The sequence below is a fragment of the Drosophila biarmipes genome, chromosome 2L (assembly GCF_025231255.1).
Source record: "Drosophila biarmipes strain raj3 chromosome 2L, RU_DBia_V1.1, whole genome shotgun sequence".
Classification (NCBI taxonomy): domain Eukaryota; kingdom Metazoa; phylum Arthropoda; class Insecta; order Diptera; family Drosophilidae; genus Drosophila; species Drosophila biarmipes.
The window spans coordinates 2613777-2630775 of record NC_066612.1 but is presented as its reverse complement, the minus strand read 5'-3'; the positions used below and the strand labels follow the sequence as shown (position 1 = coordinate 2630775).

Sequence of the window (16999 nt, the reverse complement as noted above, 5' to 3'; positions counted from 1 at the left end):
TGGAATCCCCCAGGGAAGAAACCAGCGCCCCCGCCCCTGGAAATCACTTCATCATCGGACATCGGGCCATTCTAAAGTCAAAGCTGCGGCTGAAAAACTTTTGTCAGATTTATTTCTCGGTTTCGTTGGTGTTTCTTTTTACTGCTGCTGCTGCTGTTGTTGTTTCGGCCAAGCTGCATAGTGTACACTATTTGCATACTCTTTGGTTCAGGGTCCATACGTCATATTGATTAAAAAAAGGATGGGATTTCCCTTGATATATTTAAGGTCTTCTAACCATTTTATTATTCTTAATAAAGCCCATTAAGATTTTATGGTATAAAATGTATTATCATAATATTTTTTTTCTTAATTAACAATTTTTCTATTGCTGTAAAAAGCTCCTGAAAAGAAAACCCCATCTTTTATGGTAATTGTATAACTTCTTGTTAAAATAAAAATACAGTTTTAAAGTGCATCATTACACATACGTGTAGTATGTAAAAATTATTATTATTTTAATAATTGAATTATTTTATAATGAAATACATTTGTATGAAAGGGCATGAAAATTTCCCCCACAGATCCAATAATTTTCCTGCTTACTTCATTTGGTTTATTGTGATTTTTATTTCCTATCCCTTTCTTCGGCTCGTTTGTTTTTTTGTGTGCTGGCTCTACCTGTAACCTTTTGCACTTGGTACCCTTTTTTCAATTTAATGAATTTTTTCGCCGTCGTTTTCTTTTTCTGCACCCAGTGACAGCTACAAGAGGCCTTTGGCCAACTCGAAGGCGGGAAGTCTGGGGATACCATGGGCTTGCTCTGGGGACAACTGCAGATGCATGTCGCCCTCGGGGCCTCGAGTCTGCTTTTATTTTCGGGTGTTATCAATCGGCCATCGGGGGGAGTTGGGCGGGAATACCATGACCAGGGACCGCAATTTCCAGCTACAGCCCTGGCCACGCCCTGAATGGCCGCTTCCATCCGGTATATGCATTTGTTCTGTCCTTCAACCGCGGCCCATTCAATTGTTTATGGTCAAGTTTATAACATTTTGGGAAGACTGCCAAATTGAGCAGAGGAGAACCAAATGCAAAGTTCGTGTCTGCTTGCCCAGTGACACCACCTCCGAACAATGCGAATATAGTTGGTTTGGCACTGGAAAAAAATTATACAAAATATATATATATATGGTGAATCTTTTGAATTTGTAATCACAGGTCGGCAGCCTCTTATTCAGGGCATAAGGAGTACCTCTGCCTCCCCGCAAAAACACATCATATTTCTAAGTACATATTTTATAGTATGTTTCCTCAGTGTGTCTGCTTATTCCCGCCAAGTAGGCCAAAAGCAGCACCGCCCTCCACCCACCGCGGCCAATATGAGTTGACATTAGGGAGAACATGGCCAGGAGGAGCAACTGCAGAACTGGCGACTCGCATCCCATGGACCCATCGACATCGACGCCATCGCCATCGCCCTAGACTGACCTCGTTGTACCTTGTTGGCCATTGTGGTCGCTGCCTGGCCAATTTGCTGCAATTGCATTTCCCAGTTGGAAACGGCAGAAACAACTCCAAGTGTGCCACTTTGGCCGCCGAGACCATGTCGAGGCCAAAGGCAAAGTGGGTGAAAAGCCAGAAAAATGGCAAATAAGTCAATATTTGTGTTGGAAAATATGATCGAATTGGGTCATGTGATGCAATCTCGTGGGCTGTGCTACGAGGTACTAAGACTAATGGGTTTCGGCCAGGTGGGTCACACGTGATGTGGCCTGTTTTGGGAGCAGTTATTTTCTTCGGGCCTTACAAATGTTTTCTTATTTTTGCGGCACAGAGGAAAAAATACTGGGGAAGCTCTGATATTCCAACCCAACAGAATCCGTTTAAAGTTCTTGAAAAATTGTGCCAGCCATTAACATCTTTTGCAGATTTCATATCTCGCACGCGTCTCCCTCCTCTTCCAGCCCCAATAATATTTTTTAAGCACTCCGCCTTTGAGCAAACAACAATCAATAAGGCAGCTGCCACGCCCCACTTTACGTATATGAATATGTGTCTGCCACAAATTTGCCCCTGCCAATAATTCAATTAGGTAGCGAGGGGGCTTTGGGCAGGGAGGCATTTTTTTCACAATTGGCGCACATTAATCAACGGGCCCGATCTTCGGGGAGGAGCCAAGTGCCACAACAAGTACCTAGTGCCCAGTGCCCAGACTAAGGAGCTCCTCCGGGTGGCTGCAATTAAAACTAGATTAATAACGCGCCTCCTTCTGTGGGCTCCGAGGAGCAGCTCAGGTGTAGACAACGTTGTCGATGTCGTTGTCATCCTCACTTTCCCGGCCTTTAAGGGGCCAGATACAGACGGGGTACGGAGCGACTCGAATTACCCACGGGTAATGTGGGGACGGGACTAGCCCACTTTAATTGCACATTTCATACTTGTTAATTTTTCAATTTTCCTGCCCACCGACCGCGACGTTGAGCGGTTGACCACTTGCCAAATGTCGAATGCTGGGTACTGGATGTTGGGTGCTGGATGCCGAATGCGAATGTTGAATGTCCGGTGCCGAATGCTGGATGCTGAACGTTCGTTTGTCATCGAGCCGGGGAGACCCAAGACTCAAGACATAGACTTCAGGCCCGATGGACCCCTAAGACCACACAGACGCCGCTCCAACTGGGCTGGGGTGCACCGTGGAAAATCACTTGCTAAATACAATGAAAAAAGGAACCATTTGTAATATATTGTGTTTAAATATCTTATTTTCAATACAAATTTTACATTGTACATTTTGAGGTAATATTTATCTTGTCAATAAAAAAATATTTATGTGAAGGGTAAGAAAGTTTAGGTATATATCGAAAGAACCGCAGATACACAATTATATCTTTAAAATCTTCAGTGCACAACCTCTTCACAAACCCCTAAAAATGTGATTATTTTAATTCGCATACAATATGTTGCTAATTTTATGACGTCATTTTTCAATTTTATTACATTTCTTATTTACTTTATTTGAATAGCACCACACGTCATTTGAAATTTGGGAATTACTCAATGTAAAAAAAGTCTTTCCAGTCAAAAATATCTTTATAAAATCCATAACGAAACTAACTTAATTTTGTAGAGTTGTTTTTAGTAATAAATGCCACTTTGTTTTCAGTGCACCTGCTCCCGTGGCGGCTGCTGCTCCCAATCGATACAGGTGGACATGCGACTGACCCACCTCGACGCTCAGCGGGCGGTGCAGCTGCTGCAACTGTGGGGGCGCCAGTCCTAGCCCCACCCACTCCCAGCCCCTCTCCACTGCGCCTCCCTCCCCTCCACGGAAACGCTTTTCACTGCATTTGGAGCAAATTAATTGCCAGCGATTAAATTTCAAATTTTCCATGCAAGCCCAAATCCACTCAAGCCCAAGCCCGCAATCCCATTCGCTTCCGTGCGGCGGGTTTTGCGTGAGTCGGACTCCAAAGCTCCACTGGCCTCCTCCCTTCCGTCGAAGTTATAAAGTGAAAATCATTAGTTTTCATTTGTGGCGTTTAGGGCGTGTGCCGTGGATCGGGATCGTGCAGCTATTTTGCATTGCAAATTAACAAAAATAAGGCAGGCACACACACACTAAAAGTGCAATTTTCACTTGCGCGACCACAGCCTTTACCTGAGCATCGTTTTGGCAGTTGCATGTCAACTGCAACTCCGTTTTCCATATCCCGTGGAGTTTTGGCTGCGGATCGAGAGAAAATAGAGGCGGATTCCGGGGCGGAGTTGGGTCGGCGGTAATTAAAGCCAGGCGAGAGTCACCCCTGACAGATTTTCCATCGTGGGCGTTGTGGATATGAGAGGTTCGACTGCCCAAAATAGCAATAGAAAGGTAGCAATGGGGCTGGGAAATTCACAAGTAATAGCATTCACATAAAAAATAATTTATAGGTCTATATTTATTAGTACTACATTTGAATATAAACATAAGAAATTCAAAGTTGAGTGCAGGAGGAAGTACTATATATGAAATAAAAACTTTATTTACATTTATCTTTTATGACCAGACCTAACAAAAAACTAATAAATCAAGGCTCAGTCAAATCAACAACAGGTGCACTTACACTTAAGCGTTGTGAAAACCTACCCAACTTTCACCAAAGCTACCTTCCCTTTACACTTAGACCACAAAACCCAGGTGCCAGATATAAGTTACAGTCCATATATTTCATCTACGGGGCCCTTACAATTACACCACTAATTGCTAGGTGCGTTTCTTCACGGATCGTCCTTGAAGTTCGATCGATTCGGTTCGGTCCACCCCCTTTGGAATAAACGGCTTCCATTCTATTTCTGGGCAATCGAGGGGCCCGACATCGTGTCTCGGATTAGTCGCGTCAATAGTGCCATAAACATAAATCTAGGGGTTAATGGGCAGGGAGGTGGACCTAGACAACTTGGCTACCAGTTGGCGGAGCTCCTCCTGCTCAAGCTGAGGCCGCAGCCCGGCAATTACGCAGCAAATTAAAATCAAATAACTTAGCATGAAAATCGAGCAAGCCATAAAAATCACATGCAAATTATAGAGTATCCAATAACCAGACCGCCAAGTGGCAGTAGCCGCAGCTCCTTGGCCGGCTGAGAAATTGTTGTAATTTGCGCCACGGAGAGACCTGTCCCAGCATCGCTTTTGGCCAGCGGCGCTCCAATAAAGCCTTAAACAAATGAAGTTATTTGAGCCAATAAAAAATGGCAGCCACAAAATGATGGGGAGCCATCGCATCCTCAGGAGTATGTCAAGCGGAAAGGGAAAGTTTGTTGGGTCGGAAGGGGAGGATCTTTCATACTCAGGTGCGGTTCGGTGTTTTGTTTGTTAATAATATTGGTTTTTAAGGTTTACATTTAAATTAAAAATTGTCCACCAAAATTGTTGTTTTATTGTAACATTTGAAATGAAATGAAATTGTAGTATTTGGGTAGTATGCAAACGCGGCGTTTTGTCACTACTTAAACAAAGCCAAAAATAGATTATGGTTATTAATTTTGACTTTTTTAAATAAAGCCAGGTTTGTTAGCAAGTTCAAAAACCCCAAACAACTTCGTTAATTCCTACCTCTTTACCCTTACCCCTTTGAAAAAAATCCGCACCTGTTGGCAATCACATCGACATGAGCGCAATCATGGGATTGGGGCTTTAGCAACTCCTTCAACAAGTGCCATAAATATTGAAGAACCAGCAACTTGTTCCCATGTCTCCGGTGTTCTGGGATCCTTAAGGGTTCGAGATCGGTCTCGAAATCTGGTTCTGGTCCGGCCCTTTCTTAATGCACACCTTGGCAGTGCTGCAACTCAGAGGCAATTTGTTATTGCCGAATAATTATATGGCATCTTCTCGTTGCTGTTTGGCTTATTTAGAGCTTTATTTATTAAAGCATTTAATGTAAAATTGTTTGCCCAGGCCAGGGGCCATCATTAAACAAAGTAAATTGTGTGTATAAATCAATACCGGCTGCGGCTAATTAATATCAATGTTGATTTTGCTGACTCGCAAGAAACCTCGAACAAAATGCCTGCAACACCCACGAAGATGCCTCTTGTGAAATTGCTTTTCCTGCGATTTTGGGACTTGCATATTTTATGCACATAAAGTGGATCATAAAGTAATTAATGCACTAAAATGCGACATCAAAACGCTTGGGGCAGGGAAGGCCGAAAGAAATTTCTTTCAGCTTTTCGTTGCAGCTTCGTGGGTTGCCTGCACCACCAGCAATGCACTCGAAGAAAAAACGGTAGTGCACGATCAAGTTTTTAAAGGAAAAGGAATATTTTTGACATATATCTTAAGCCATATAAAGGACATTCTGATAGAATTGATTTATAATTCTTAGATAATTAAAACATTTATTGTTGCTAGCAAGAGTTTTAAAAATTGTTTTATTTACCTACTAAGATATAATGAATCCTAAAAGTTCTTAAGAATCAAAAATAGTTACTTTAATAACCAATACTTTTGGATTAAGGGAAATGTATTTAAAAATTGTTTCCACTGCTTTAACCACAGAAACAACAAAGCGTCTGCAATCAATCTTGAGGCGGCGTTTTGCTGGGCGTGTTCTCTTTGCTCTGAGGTTGCACCTACGCTGGATGCAGCAGTTGGGTGCAGCACTCAGGCCGGGATTAAGACCCTTTGCCACATTTCAGGATCCCGCATCTTCTTCATATAATTACAGAGTGTTCTCCTCTTTTCGGTATTTTTTGGCATGCGTAAAGATTCTGAAACGGGAACTCGGCGGCCGGGCTTTCTTTTTACCTTTTTGGCCGTCTGACAGCGGCTGACAGACAGCAATTGCCAAATAATAAATAATTAGTCGGGGCGGCCCAGATGGGCGTGGCTAAGTGACGTGGCATGCATTTTTCATGGCGTTAAATCAAATATCGGCTGGCCAAAAAATTCCGCCAGCTAGAGAAAGCGGGCGACCCAAATTTCCGGATCTCGGGAATTAATAATTCCACAGAAAAAATGTTAATTAAGATGTTAAAAAAGCAGTTGAGTTGACTTAATTTATCGAAATTACCGTCAGGTTTCACATGAATAATGGTGATATTCACGTTGGTGTTATTTTATCATTTACTTAAAGATTGGTTATATAATTTTAAGTGTACCTAAAAATATTTACAACTCTAAATCAAGTTATGATATTAAAATATTTTGGTATACTATATTATTTATAGTATATATATAATAATAGATTTTTAGCAAAATAAATACCATATCTTGTCTATCAACCTAACATTATATTAACAGATCCATAGGTCAGCTGTTCAGTAAAACAGCTGAGAGCACCTGTTTGCGCGGGAGAAAAAAGCGAATGAGCTTGTGAAAGGCAAAAGCTGATAAGAAAAGCCACTTGTTGAACGAAAAACAAAGCTTTCGATCAGTTTACCCTGAGCAGCTGCACTTGTCTTTACGTTTTCTCAGTATATAGTATCCCAGATCAAAATGTCGACGATTGTGAGGAAACTTATCAGCACAGTAAATGCAGCCAAGCCGGTGGCTCCCTACAAGTAAGAATAGCATATAGAAGACCCTAACCACCTACCTATCTTATATATTTAATTGCTATTTTATTATATAGTCAGGCTGTGGTTGCCGACCGCACTGTCTATGTGTCTGGATGTCTGGGTCTGGACAAGGACACCATGCAGTTGGTTCCCGGAGGACCGACTGAGCAAACGGAAAAGGCCCTGGAAAATCTGCAGGCTATACTCAAGGCAGCCGATTCAGGAGTGGACAAAGTGGTGAAGAACACGGTCTTCTTGAAGGATCTCAACGATTTCGGGGCCGTCAATGAGGTGTACAAGAAGGGTGAGTACTGTTCTATTAAATTTATACTTTCATATTTTTTTTAATTAGTCAAATGCTTGTTAGGCACCTCCCTACCTTTAAATACACATTGTTGGTATATTGTAAAATCTATTTTTAATAGTGCCTTACCATTAATTTTGGTTATATGGCAATACCTACTGTAGACTTGCCTTTTGATCGTTGTCGCCTGATAAGGCAATCGGCATCGTTAGCTTCTTATCGCCCTATTTATTGGTCACTATAAACATTTTATGAGAGCGTTTCTCGTATTATTCTTGTTGTATTTCCAAAAACAAACCGTATGCTTTATGTTTGCTTATCTGCCGTTTCAGTGTTCAATAAGGATTTCCCGGCCCGCAGCTGTTTCCAGGTGGCCAAGTTGCCCATGGACGCTCTTGTGGAGATCGAGTGCATCGCCTTGACCGGATCCGTGGAAACCAAGACCGTGCAATAGCAACTAATGCCCAGTAAACTGTGAAAAATAATTAAATAAAACATTGTTACAAATCAAAAATGGTGTTGTTTGGTAAATACCCCACCAATTCGTTAAGGTTTTAATATTTTTTTGTTTTTAAATATTTTATGATACATATTCCACAAATTAAAGGTAGTATAAGTGCCGTAGAAACCAACACTCTTACCAAATGAAGTCATAAAAGCAACATTTGTTGCCCGGCGTTATGTAAACGGCAACTAGCAACATGCAACATGCAACGTGCAACAGGCAACGGACAACACACTTTGCATTTAAACCTTATATAGTTTACAATTTAGCGTGCGGCAATTTATCTTTGTTGTTGCAGCGGCTGCTGTGCGCCTTTTGTATTATATTTCATCAAATGTTGCTGCATAAATCACTGGCAACAGCAACTGCGGCGGCAGCAGCAGCAGCAGTTGCAAGAGCAGCATGTTGCTAACGGTAGCCCGCTTAGACAAAGCGTTTATTTCACATTCAAATTTAAAAGTTATTCATAATGCCGACGTTGAATTGTTGTTGCTGTTGCTTGAGATGATGGCTAAACAGAAAAAAATATTTTAATATACTTATGGGTAGACAAATCTTAAAACCATCCTCTAATGAAACGATACGATATAATAAATGATTTCAAAATACTTAGAAAGAAATATAAATATCACATGAAAGGTGTCTCAAAGTATGCAATTATTAATTTCAAATAAAATGATGTATTCTATTTCCTGGCATACTTTTAGAAACTTTTATAAGCTATATAAACACCATAGTTATTTTTATGCCGCATTTTTTATAAAAGATATAAAGTGTTTACTTCAGTTACCCTTATTTTCCTCCATGTATGCTCCATATTGATGCGGCTGCCTTTCAGGCTCTTTTCGCCTTTTACGGACCCCGACTCCCGGACTCGTGTTTTGTCTAGCATTTGTTTTGATTTTTATTTAAATTTCAGTGAATTTGTCTGCACTCGGCTGCCTTTGGGATGATTTATTGTCCTTGTTGCAGCGAGTGCCTGGTGTGAATATGAGTGGTTGCGATGCGGCACGATTATATGGTGCTTATAATGGTTATGTGGTCGCGACTATTTCCACCAAACCGACTGGCTAGCTAGCCATTCATTTTTCAGCAGCGCTTTGTGATATTGTTGCACCCGCAGAGTGCAACATCCATGTTGATGTGCCCCACAGTGTAATGAATTCGCGGCGCATCAGCCAAAAGAGACGGTCGTGCATAAATGGTAATAAATACGCCTGAATTGACGACGGCGGACGAACACCTACGCAGAAGGGAACTTGAAGTGCGACTAATTAATTTCGACGCACGACAAATGAAGCCGAAAAGGGACCCGATCCTCTGGAGCGGTGAAAGTGCGCATAATTTACACGCACGGGCTTGGGGCTTATGCCCAAATTCAACTCACAATTCTGTTGTACATTTTTACCAATTTGCTTATCAGCCAAGGCAGTGGGTCTCGGTGGCCAATTAAGAAAGCCGCATGCGGTGGCCGACGCTGGATATCCGTTTACATCTGTTTTTGGCCAGTTGCAAGTTGTCATAATTAAAATATTATCCGGATTGCGGGGCCTTGCCGCAAGGTAATTAGTTGTTAAACGGAGCTTTCACTTGCTGGCACTTATGCTTTTGATCCCCAAGATTGAATAAGATATAGCTTATCCTATCATAAAAAATACAACTTTAAAAGGTCATTGTCTTTACAGAATCCAAGTTGTTATTGAGAAGCAAATAGTTACAGATGGTGCTACAGTATAATGGTATTAAATGACTGTTTAAACAAGTCATAATAATTTTGAAAATTTGAATTTCGCGCCTATTTGGCAGTAGAGCATACTTTTAGGGATGACATTGAACAACACTGGCATTCACCCAAAACTTTTGTCATTGTGCAGCACTCTTAACTAGTGATGGGAGTTGATACGATTATCTAAAACTGAATATATAAGGTTAAAAGAACAGAGAAATAGTCAAATATTTCCTGTATTTATATTGTATTTTATAAAGATTTTGTAGAGCAAATTAAGTATTTTATAATGCAGGACTAGAAGAGGGAATGGGACTATCGGTAAGACGAGGGAAGCCTATCGATAGGCATCGCCATTCGCCGCGGGGAGCAACAACAAAACAACGACTATCGCCCATCCCTATTACGAACTACAATCAATATGCAATGCAAGTAAATGTGGAAAACAGCAACAAATCGAGCCAAATAGAAGCAGTGACAATATTAGTGCGTTAGCGCAAGTGAAATACACCTTTGGAGAGTGAAAATTGTTGAGAGACGCCGTGGAAAGCCGCTGGGAAAGGCCAGGTACAAAAACATACACACACAAGTGCGCGACACAGAGCGACGGGCAGCCACACTCACACGCAGGCACCCACACACACGCAGCCCGTCTTTTCCATGACAAAGTGAAATAGAAGAAACGTAAGGAAAATAAAGAAAGCAACAAATCGAGAAATAAAAGTACTGGAGTGCCAACGTCTGGCCCGTCTGGCCCTTGCAGAGGTCCATTTGGGATTGGGATGTACGTTTATCGGTCATCGGTCGGGCGTGCGTGCGAAACAACGGTTCCTGTATTAATTGCACGTATATGTACATAACAATTACACTGTCGCCGTGTGAGTTCTTTCTTTTTTCACCGTTTCTCTTGCGCGGAGAGATCGGCTGGCCAGCGATATATATCCCGAGCTATAGGCACGCATCCCGATATCTGCGACAAAGGAAGTGACGGCGCAGTTCGCCGATCCGGGTGGCCGCCCCCGGGATCCCGGGACCCTCGCAATTGCCAACTATTCGCGAATAAATCCGCCGCCGCCGCCGCCGCCGCTTCCCCAAATAGACATACATACACAGGCATATGTATGTGCGCCTGTGTGCATGTGTATCGCGCTTGACACCCTAACATTTGCGTGGAATGTTTGCATAAATACAACAAAAAGAAAGGCGGCGAACCTAGCTGGGGCCACCCTACCGGGATTACCCTATAAACAACCCAGGGAATCTGGGCTGCATCTAATCCCCCCACCTCTCTCTGCCTTCTAGGACCGCCTGAATAACCACTGGGAAGTGTGCCTCGCCTGGGGGAACATTGTTTACGCGCGAGGAGAGAGGGTTCCGTCGTCGGACAAGTCGGAAGAGCACCTGCTTTTCCCGCAGCTCCCTGCTCCGGAGTCCGGACCGCCAATAAAGTGGAGGAGCAGTGCCGACGCTTGCAAAGCATGAATCTACGGGGAAATCCTCCCAAGAAGGAGGGCAAAATGCGCATTCGCGCCTTTCCGGTAAGGACCGCACAGGGAGTTAGGGGAGTCCCCCAAAAAACTAGTCCTTAAGGGTCTTCAAATCCCATAACTTATGAGTAGCCCTAAAAATATACCTATAATTTACAAAAAAAGGTTAACAACAAAGGTTAAATACAAGACCATTATTATAGTAATTGAAAAAATATATTGATGGGTACCAAAAATATGGATAATGAAAGGAAATGATTATTTCCATTAATTACCTAAATTATTATTAATTTAAGGTATATAGAGTAAGGTACTATAGAGCCTCGAAAGGTAAAGGTCAGGTTTATGTAGGGTGTAAGGTACCCTAACTCCATCCTAAGTATATATTTTAGGAGCTTAGGGCTTTATTTCTTTAAGTCCGACCCTAGTGTTTACTGTTTTAAACTTTGATAGCAGCAAACACTTTAACTTGTAATCTCTTAAGTTGTTTGCATTACATTCCATAGTCCTAATCGCATTTTGCGAAAGTATTAAGTAACCTAACAAACATTAATTACGACATCGGTTGCTTTTGCAGTTCTATAACATTGACTTTAGATGACAGTTTGGGTTCACCTGAAAAATCTGTCGATCGCAGCGTGAACAAGCAAAATTTTCCGATAAGATAGTTGCGAGGACTGCCGCGTACTTTGCCCTCCAGGGGCTAGCGAAAGCCAGTAAATGTAGATTTAATGTTCTGAACCGCCCGTCTTCAAGGGTTCACCCCTAGCCCCCAGGACCCCCAAGATTTCACCTGAAAAAATGTCAGGCGACAAGAAAAGCAAACCAAAAACAGACCGGAACAAATAAAAACATCAAAACACTTAACCGGGGTCAGGGGAATTTTCAAACACAGTTTAGTTTTTAAGTTACAACGAATTCAATCGTAGTTTTCGAGAAATTATTGTTCCCTAACAGCACACACAAAAAGTCTGTGAACACCTGTATGTGGAGAGCAGGGTGAAGGGCGAGACCCGAATCGCGAGTAGAACTCTGGCCGGAGTACGGAGCACAGAGGAGGAGGAGGAGCAGCGGACGAGGAGCACCGCGCGGCGGATGTGGCACAGAAGCCGTCACCATTAGGTCGTCAAACCAAAGTCGGTCCCGCAAGGCACCAGCCTCAGCAGCGGGCCGTCGCTCTCTGGGGTTCAGCGAGATCAGCGATCAGAGGACCCACCACCGGGACAGGACGGGGGAGCTGGAGCAGCGTAGCCATCTCATGCACGGCCGCGATCCCCGCCACCAGCAGCCGGAGCCACTGAACAACCTCAACGCCAATGGCCGCTACCACAGTCGCATGGTGGCCGGCTCCAACAACTTCAATGGCGCAAACGGGGGCGGATTGGACACTGGTGCAGCCATTCGGGTGGCCAGGCCAACGGTTCTTGGCCAGCAACAGGCGCGCAACATGAACATCAATGTACCCACCGTCTCCTCGGCGCAGCATCATCACCAGCAGTCCCAGCAACGCTTATACTCGCAGGGATTGAGTGCTGTCCGACAGCGTGCTTACCACCTTTCCGGCGGATCTGGACGATCTGGACGACTGCGGATGGAGAGCAGAACTACCCCAACTACTACCACTGCTTACCCATCTACATCCACATCCGCGTACACTTCCATGTCCATGCCAACTCCAACGCTCATTCCCACGCCAGCTCCTGTTCCTGCCGCTCCCGTTCCTGTTAAGACTACATCTAATGCTATGCCCACCGCTTCACAAGCCGCTGCTCCAGAGACCGACGAAGATACGGGAGTGCGGATCAAGGAAGTCGGAAGGATCTATCCGCTCTGGCTGCCGGAGTACAAGCGGAAGGCCTTCAATGTTAGCCTACTTTTTAAACACTCAGGGTCTTAAGCAATTAGCCGTTCAATCTTAAAATTTAATGATTATCTCTATACATAATTTTAGAATTACGATTAGGTTTTAGTAAAAGTGTAAATGGTAGGATTTAAAAACAGGTTATAGAATAGAGACCTCGAATAAGAGAAAGTTTTCATGTAATTAAATAGATATAGGTCAAAATCGTAAATTTAATACCGGTATCAAACCCGGTATCAACTCGTTTCAACCCCTAAAAACCAAAAGACCTATTGCCATTTATTAACTAATGAACTCACACCATCTCTTTGCAGGCCTCCATGGACGAGAAGTACGTGGAGACCATTTGGGCCAGTTTGAAGAATGCTATTCAGGAGATACAGAAGAAGAACAACTCCGGACTGTCGTTTGAGCAGCTCTACCGGAATGCGTACAACATGGTGCTGCACAAGCACGGCAACAGGCTGTACTACGGCCTGCGGGAGGTCGTCTCCGAGCACCTGGAGCACAAGGTGCGAGCGGACGTGTTGGAGGCGCTGCACAGCAACTTTCTGCCCAAGCTGAACCAGGCCTGGACGGACCACCAGACATCCATGGTGATGATACGCGACATACTCATGTACATGGACAGGGTCTATGTGCAGCAGCGCGAGGTGGACAACGTCTACAATCTGGGATTGATTTTGTTCAGGGATCAGGCAAGGATAACATTTAATTCTCAATTGGTAATATTATAAGCCCCTCTTATCCACCAGGTGGTTCGCTACTCGGAGATCCAAAAAGCACTGCGCGAAAAGTTGCTGGGCATGGTGATGGAGGAGCGACACGGCGAGGCCATCAACCATTTGGCCATCAAGAACGCTTGCAGCATGCTGATCACACTGGGTATCAATTCGCGCACTGTCTACGAGGAGGACTTTGAGAAGCCCTTCCTTGCCCAGTCGGCGGCGTTTTACAAATTCGAGTCGCAGAACTTTCTTGCCGAGAACAACGCTGGCGTTTACATCAAGAAAGTGGAGGCGCGCATCACGGAGGAGTCCTCCCGGGCAGCGCTCTATCTGGACAAGGACACCGAGCCGCGCATTGTGCGCGTGGTCGAGGAGGAGCTGATCAAGAAGCACATGCGCCCCATTGTCGAAATGGAGAACTCGGGCGTGGTGTACATGATCAAGAACTCAAAGACCGAGGACCTGGCCTGCACATACAAGCTCTTCTCGCGCCTGAAGGAGGAGGGCCTCAAGGTGATAGCGGACACCATGTCGGCATATCTGCGCGAGCAGGGACGCATGTTGGTCAAGGAGGAGGAAAACGGCAACACGAATCCCATCACATTCGTGCAGAACTTGCTGGATCTCAAGGATCGCTTCGACCAGTTTCTGGTGCACTCGTTCGCGAACGACCGTATCTTCAAGAACGTCATCTCGTCCGATTTTGAGCACTTCTTGAATCTGAACAACAAATCGCCGGAGTATCTATCGCTATTCATCGATGACAAACTCAAGAAGGGCGGCAAGGGAGTGAGTGTTCCATTTACCAAAGACTTAGTGACACATATAAATGTTTCCCATTATTTTTTCCAGATGAGCGAGCAGGAAATCGAGTCCATTCTGGATAAGACAATGGTGCTCTTCCGTTTTCTATTGGAGAAAGATGTCTTTGAGCGCTATTACAAGACGCATTTAGCCAAGAGATTGCTGCTGAACAAATCAGTCTCTGATGATTTCGAGAAGAACATGATATCCAAACTAAAGGTGGGTTGACTAACTTGATTCCAAGTCATTATTTATAATTTTTGTTTCTTGTTGCAGACTGAATGCGGCTGTCAATTCACCTCGAAGCTCGAGGGCATGTTTAAAGACATGTCAGTCTCCAATACGATCATGGATGAGTTTAAGAACTATGTAAATAATAACAATTTATCCCTGGGCGGTGTGGAATTAACGGTACGCATACTAACCACTGGCTTCTGGCCCACTCAGGTAAGTCCAAAAATTCCCTTTTGAGTTAAAACATGTTAAACGGTATTGTATGCCCCAACAGACAGCAACTCCCAACTGCAATATACCCGCCGCACCTCGCGAAGCCTTCGACATTTTCAAGAATTTCTATCTGAATAAGCACTCAGGACGTCAGCTGACGTTACAGCCACAAATGGGTATGTTTTATATACGTTAATATTCGTTACGTGTACTTAAAATGATTTTTTTGGACAGGAACCGCCTATATCAATGCTGTGTTTTATGGCCGCAAAGCAGCCGAAAGTGAAAAGGACAAGGATGCACCCAGCTCCAGTTCAAACGGATGTGCAGTGCCCACCACCACGCGCAAGCACATTCTGCAAGTGTCCACCTACCAGGTGAGTTTGTCTAATTTTATGTACCATTAAAAATTTAAACATATATTTATTGTCCCCAACAGATGTGCGTACTGCTGCTATTCAACAACCGCGACGTGCTCACCTATGATGACATCCACCAGGAGACGGACATACCAGAACGAGAGCTTGTCCGAGCTCTGCAATCGCTGTCCATGGGCAAACCCGCTCAGCGCTTGCTGGTGCGAAATTCCAAGACGAAAACCAAGGAAATTGAGCCCTCGGATGAGTTCTATGTGAACGATGCCTTTGTCTCCAAGTTTCACAGGTGAGCATAGTCGGCAGCCTAAGATGAAACTGTTTCATAAACATTAAATCATATTAAAACAGGGTGAAGATCCAGACGGTGGCTGCCAAGGGCGAATCGGAGCCGGAACGCAAGGAGACGCGCGGCAAGGTCGACGAGGACCGCAAGCACGAGATCGAGGCGGCCATTGTGCGCATCATGAAGGCGCGCAAGCGCATGGCTGTGAGTGTTATATATTATGTGCCATTATCAAACATATTTCTTATCTATTTATTTACTTTCCAGCACAACTTGCTAGTGTCGGACGTGACGTCGCAGCTGAAGTCGCGCTTCTTGCCCTCGCCCGTGTTTATTAAGAAGCGCATTGAGGGCCTCATCGAGCGCGAGTATCTGCAACGATCGCCCGAGGATCGCAAGGTTTACAACTACTTGGCCTAAGCGACGCAGGCGGAGCAGCAAGAGCAACTTGTGCAGAATCCGGATCACACTCATCTTCAAATCGCCAGGGCTAGTACACTGAAAAGAAATCCGCAGCTCCGACGGCAGGCGCGCTGAGCTGAGCACACGAGAGCAGCATTGATATTTTTGACCACGATTATAGATGACCGCCAGCCAATAGCCCGAAAGCATAAACAATTGTGAAATTTCGTTTCGCAACCCCTTTTGTAAGCCTGACATTCAAAATTGATCAGTTAAAAATGCTATTGGATGAGGCACACAACCACCATACTTATTATCCCCCTAATATATTACTTGATATTCTCTAAATACTGTTTATGGTCATTTCTTTGCGCATAACAAGTGTATAGCAGTAAGCCCAAGCCACACAACGCACCTCCCATTCAGAGCCACACCCACGCCACATCCACCCACAAGATTCGTACGTAATGCCAGATAAGAGAAATAATGCATAATGCAAGCCCTAATTGTAAGCAGCTGAGTAAAAGGTACAGAGAAGCAACAACAGAAATCTAAGCAAAAAGAATATTAATAACTATAAATATAGCTAAAGTAATAAAATTATAAAAGAATTATTAATTTTAGTGAGCGTTTGATGTACATTTATACGTCTGACCCGAATCCAGATCCTAATCCCTCTGCTAAAAACATTCAAGCCACGTTTTGAGATTCATGTGAACAGAACCTAGAGATCGCAATGGTTATCCTAACTTTACTTTTGTGTGCGCCCAAAGCAAGTGTTTATGATTACGATAATCTGTATGAAAGTTGTTTTATCTATTAGTTGATATGTGGAATCGATTCCGAGTATATAGGCAACAGTTCTGTAATGGATTTGAGTTAAGTAGGACACAAAGAATTCATTTTGCATAAAACACTAACGCCGAACAAGCAAAACGCATGAAAAACGAAAGCAAGCGCGATCTGAAAATTGTAAATACATTTTTGTTCTCACTTATGAAAAATCGATATAAATAAAACGTATAATGAGCGTTAACATTTAACACAGTTGT

General features: G+C 43.7%; 2 protein-coding genes across 4 annotated transcripts; both read left to right on the top strand.

Moving 5' to 3' along the window:
• Positions 1–6860: 6860 nt before the first annotated feature.
• On the top strand, positions 6861–7841 carry LOC108029018 (rutC family protein UK114). The gene is made up of 3 exons (XM_017101063.3): positions 6861–7026; positions 7098–7327; positions 7660–7841. The coding sequence occupies exons 1-3, from the start codon at positions 6962–6964 to the stop codon at positions 7779–7781; spliced, it is 417 nt and encodes a 138-aa protein (XP_016956552.1). The 5' UTR covers positions 6861–6961; the 3' UTR covers positions 7782–7841.
• A 2104-nt stretch (positions 7842–9945) lies between these two features.
• LOC108029173 (cullin-3-A) lies at positions 9946–16994 on the top strand. Of its 3 annotated transcripts, none has more exons than XM_017101321.3 (11): positions 9946–10125; positions 10861–11096; positions 13221–13604; positions 13662–14423; positions 14487–14657; positions 14715–14885; positions 14947–15061; positions 15120–15262; positions 15325–15548; positions 15611–15749; positions 15813–16994. In XM_017101321.3, exons 2-11 carry the CDS (start codon positions 11037–11039, stop codon positions 15963–15965), a joined length of 2322 nt encoding a protein of 773 aa, XP_016956810.1. In that variant the 5' UTR covers positions 9946–10125; positions 10861–11036; the 3' UTR covers positions 15966–16994. The 3 variants fall into 3 exon arrangements, with proteins under 3 accessions (XP_016956810.1, XP_016956811.1, XP_016956809.1); XM_017101322.3 differs by lacking the exon at positions 9946–10125 and adding an exon at positions 10226–10242; XM_017101320.3 differs by lacking the exons at positions 9946–10125; positions 10861–11096 and adding an exon at positions 11918–12909.
• Positions 16995–16999: the final 5 nt, after the last annotated feature.

What these genes read in the sequence shown, in the direction of transcription:
- LOC108029018 (XM_017101063.3), top strand. Translation starts at nt 6,962, where the DNA reads ATGTCGACGATTGTGAGGAAACTTATCAGCACAGTAAATGCAGCCAAG. An exon ending in AAGCCGGTGGCTCCCTACAA is followed by an intron (nt 7,027 to 7,097) that starts GTAAGAATAGCA and finishes TTTATTATATAG; the next exon opens with TCAGGCTGTGGTTGCCGACC. An exon ending in CAATGAGGTGTACAAGAAGG is followed by an intron (nt 7,328 to 7,659) that starts GTGAGTACTGTT and finishes CTGCCGTTTCAG; the next exon opens with TGTTCAATAAGGATTTCCCG.
- LOC108029173 (XM_017101320.3), top strand. Translation starts at nt 12,304, where the DNA reads ATGCACGGCCGCGATCCCCGCCACCAGCAGCCGGAGCCACTGAACAAC. An exon ending in TCAAGAAGGGCGGCAAGGGA is followed by an intron (nt 14,424 to 14,486) that starts GTGAGTGTTCCA and finishes TATTTTTTCCAG; the next exon opens with ATGAGCGAGCAGGAAATCGA. An exon ending in ACATGATATCCAAACTAAAG is followed by an intron (nt 14,658 to 14,714) that starts GTGGGTTGACTA and finishes TTCTTGTTGCAG; the next exon opens with ACTGAATGCGGCTGTCAATT.